The sequence below is a fragment of the Glycine soja genome, chromosome 5 (genome assembly GCF_004193775.1).
Source record: "Glycine soja cultivar W05 chromosome 5, ASM419377v2, whole genome shotgun sequence".
In the NCBI taxonomy this organism is placed as follows: domain Eukaryota; kingdom Viridiplantae; phylum Streptophyta; class Magnoliopsida; order Fabales; family Fabaceae; genus Glycine; species Glycine soja.
Window position 1 is genome coordinate 38,010,194 of NC_041006.1, and position 3,730 is coordinate 38,013,923.

At 40.1% G+C, this 3,730-nt stretch overlaps 1 protein-coding gene across 1 annotated transcript; it reads right to left on the reverse strand.

The window, feature by feature from the left end:
• Positions 1 to 211: 211 nt before the first annotated feature.
• LOC114413045 (putative receptor-like protein kinase At3g47110) lies at positions 212 to 3,568 on the reverse strand. Its single transcript, XM_028377198.1, has 2 exons — positions 894 to 3,568; positions 212 to 792 (listed from the first exon to the last, which is right to left on the reverse strand). The coding sequence occupies exons 1-2, from the start codon at positions 3,550 to 3,552 to the stop codon at positions 380 to 382; spliced, it is 3,072 nt and encodes a 1,023-aa protein (XP_028232999.1). The 5' UTR covers positions 3,553 to 3,568; the 3' UTR covers positions 212 to 379.
• Positions 3,569 to 3,730: the final 162 nt, after the last annotated feature.

Consider the following 3,730-nt stretch of genomic DNA (forward strand, 5'->3'; position numbering starts at 1 on the left):
AATAAAAATTTAGACTTCCTTGCTAAAAGAATTAGTGTCTACTTTCTTGTCAATAGAGAGATATCCTGGTGTAAATAAATAATGTTATTGTAAATCAAAATAAACTACTTAACTAACAAAACTTAACTAAAAATGCTTGAATTAACTGATAAAAAAATTGCTTGAATCAATATATAAGCAGTGTCAATAATCATTTTTTTCGCACAAAGTGTAAGCCATAAATGATCCACCATTCTTCTTTATAGTCATAAGTAAGTTTTACAAGAGACAGAGTTACACATAAACATAAACACAATTGTTATTTATTAATACCCTATTTAAAGGTTGGTGGTCGAAATGCCTCTATTTCCACCATACATACATGACTAGAGTCTAGAGTTCACTTTATTGAAACATGGAAGTAACGCTCGGTATCTCTTCTAGGACTCTCATCAGACAGTTTCAAAAGAGAGTCTCTAGCAGCTTTTAGTTGGCGAACAGCATCTCTAATGCCAATGCGTTCATCTGGGTTGTCTGCAGTGCAAGATATGCCAACTCCTACAGTTGCATCCAAATAATTGAGTTGCAGATTTGGTCCCTCAGAAGGGTCATCATGGAAAGTGAGGGACAGCAACTGAGGGTCAATGACTTGCACTGTCTTGTTTTTCATTGCTGATTGCACCCATCTTCTTATACTTAGGCCTCCTGTGAAACACTCATCTGTTGGGCTTTTACCAGAGAAGAGCTCTAGTAACACAATACCAAAACTGTATACATCTCCAGCTGCAGATGGTTTCTCTCCCCATCCATACTCTGCATTGGACAAGTAACAATACTAATTATTTATCATGTTTCACAATTTGTAATAGAATTAATTAAAAGGTTAATAAAGAAAAAGTTGTAAGGATTCTAACCTGGAGGTATGTAACCAATTGAGCCCCTAAGGACATGAGTGGAGCTTATGGAAACTTGATTTGTTGAGTTTTGAATCAGCGACCTAGCCAATCCAAAGTCTCCAACCTTTGCTGTCATGTCTTCATCCAATAGAATGTTGCTAGGCTTCAAATCACAGTGCACAACTGGGATTTCACTATCATTGTGCAGGTAATCCAATGCACAAGCAACATCTATAGCTATGTTCAGTCTCTCCATAAGGTTCAACCCATTTCCGTTTGCGTGATTTCTCCTCCCCTTGATCCAATCTTCCAAGCTACCATTGCACAGGTACTCATACACCAGAGCCAGAAAATCATTGTTTTTGAAGTCAACACTAGAGCATGATGTGATCAGCTTAACCAAATTTCGATGCCTTGAGTTCTTCATAGCCTCACATTCTGCAAAGAAACTCTTCAAAGAGCCAGTTCTTAGGGTGTCAAGAACTTTCACTGCAACAGTAGCTCCATGACTTAGATGGCCTTTATAAACTGAGCCAAAGCTTCCAACTCCTAATAGGTTTTCCTGGCTGAACTCCTCAGTTGCCAGACGAAGTTCATCATAAGAGACCATTGGTACATGAGGTTTCAGCTGTTCAGATGTTGCTGCAGTTGCTGTTACCTTCACCCTTTTGTTCTTTATATACAGTAGCAAGCCAATTGTGAGACATAGTATTAATGTTAACACGATGGCTATGATGATGTAAAGTCTTGCATTTCTTCCATGGCCATGAGGCATGCATGGGAAATACAAGCAGAGTTTTCTATTGCCTTCTAAATGAATAGCAGAGAGATTTTGGAAAACTCCACCACTAGGAATTACTCCTTCTAAATCATTGTACGAGAGGTTTAAGAACTTAAGGACATGTAGATTTTGTAGTTCAATAGGTATGGCTCCAAAGAGTTGGTTGGAGGACAAGTCCAAAGTTTCCAAGCCTTTCACATCTCCAAGAGCCTTTGGTATGGGACCTGAAAGCTGATTCCGGGCCAAAAACAGATTTTCTAAGCTGAGACAATTGCTGAATGAGCTGGGGATGCCACCAAACAATTGGTTACTAGAAAAGTCAATGGAGGCAACAGTAATCAATCTCCCTATTTGTGGTATTGGTCCACTCAAAAAGTTCATAGACAGGTTCAAAACATTGCTCAAAGTTGGGAGATTGAGTATTTCCATAGGTATGCTTCCATCGAGTTTGTTGCTGGATAAGTCCATGTAAAGCAGGTTTTGCAAATTCCCAAAACTGGTAGGTATTCTCCCCACAAGTTTGTTTTTTGACAAATCAATCTGGTTTAACTTCAGGAGATTACCAAGGGAGTTTGGAATTCCTCCTGATATCTCATTTCCAGCCAGAGATAGCTCTTGTAGTCCCTCTAACTGGCCTAACTCATTTGGGATATCTCCAAAGATTGAATTGTAGCTTAAGTTTAACAACTTCAAGCCACTTAGACGACCAATGGAGGAGGGTATGCTTCCATTGAAACGATTCTGTCCCATGTATAATTTTGTGAGATCCTTGGAGAGATTGCCAATGCTTTCAGGAATTACACCTTCCAGCATGTTGCCATCAATTGCCAGAAAGTTCAGGTGAGTGCTGTTTGTCAAAGAAGTGATGAAGTCTAGACCTCTCACACCTGAACTCACTATCCTGTTATAGCCAATATTATACATGCGAAGAAATGGGAGATTTCCCAAACCAGGTGGCACTGTTCCTTCTAAAAGGTTGGAAGCCATGCGAATCACCCGAATGTTGGTGAGGTTGTGCAATGAGCCTGGAATTCCACCTGTGAATTTATTGAAGCAGAAATTGAACACTAGGAGTTTTGGAAGTTTTTGACCAACATCCTGAGGAATCTCACCCCACAAAGAGTTTGCAGCTAAGGCCAAGTTGACAAGGGAAGATAAGTTGTATATAACAGGTGGAACAGTCCCAGTGAGATTGTTGAGAGTGAGATCAAGCTCAATCAAGTTGTGGAGCCTACCCAAGTCACTGGGAATCCAGCCAGTGAGAAAGTTGGTGCCAAAACTTATATTTTTTAGAGAAGAAATGTTCCCTATGGATGCTGGTATTGCACCATAGAGGCTATTCCTTCCCAGTTTCAAAGCCTGAAGCTTTTGCAAGCTGCTGATGTCCTCAGGAATCTTGCTGGCAATCTTGTTTGAGGATAAATCAAGAATCCGGAGCTGTTTCAGGTGGGTGGTGTTTGAAGGAAGCTTTCCTTCTAACATGTTAGTGCTCATATTTAGAAGTCTCAGATTGAATAGGTTGCCAATTTGGTCAGGAATCACTCCTGTGAGTTGGTTATTCTGCAACTGGAGGGACTGAAGAGAGGAGAGGTTACCAATATAAGGGCTTAAGTGACCTGAGAGTCCCAAGCCTGAAAGATCAAGGCCTGTCACTCTTTGGCCATGCTTGTCACAGAGGACACCAGTCCAGTTGCAGGGGGATGAATTATGGTTCCAAGAAGATAAAGGGTTAAGAGTGTCATTACTCAGTTCAGATTTGAATGAGATCAAGGCTTCTCTGTCTGAGCTGATGCTTAAAGTGGCTGATGATACACCAATCAAAAGGTTGTGTAGCTCAAGAAAGAGGAAAAGGAGTAATAAGGCAAAATGAACAGGTAATTCAGGAAACAAAGCCATACTTTGCTGTTTGCTTCTTAAGCTTGTTTATGATATTAATTTCTTACTAAGATGTGTATTTATAGTAGTCCGCCTGCAGCTGCCCATGCAATGCATTGCTTAGCTTTTCTCTTTACTAGATATTTACCCACCCCCGTTACGCGTACGCTTAAATATTTGACAAATATGTATATAGTTA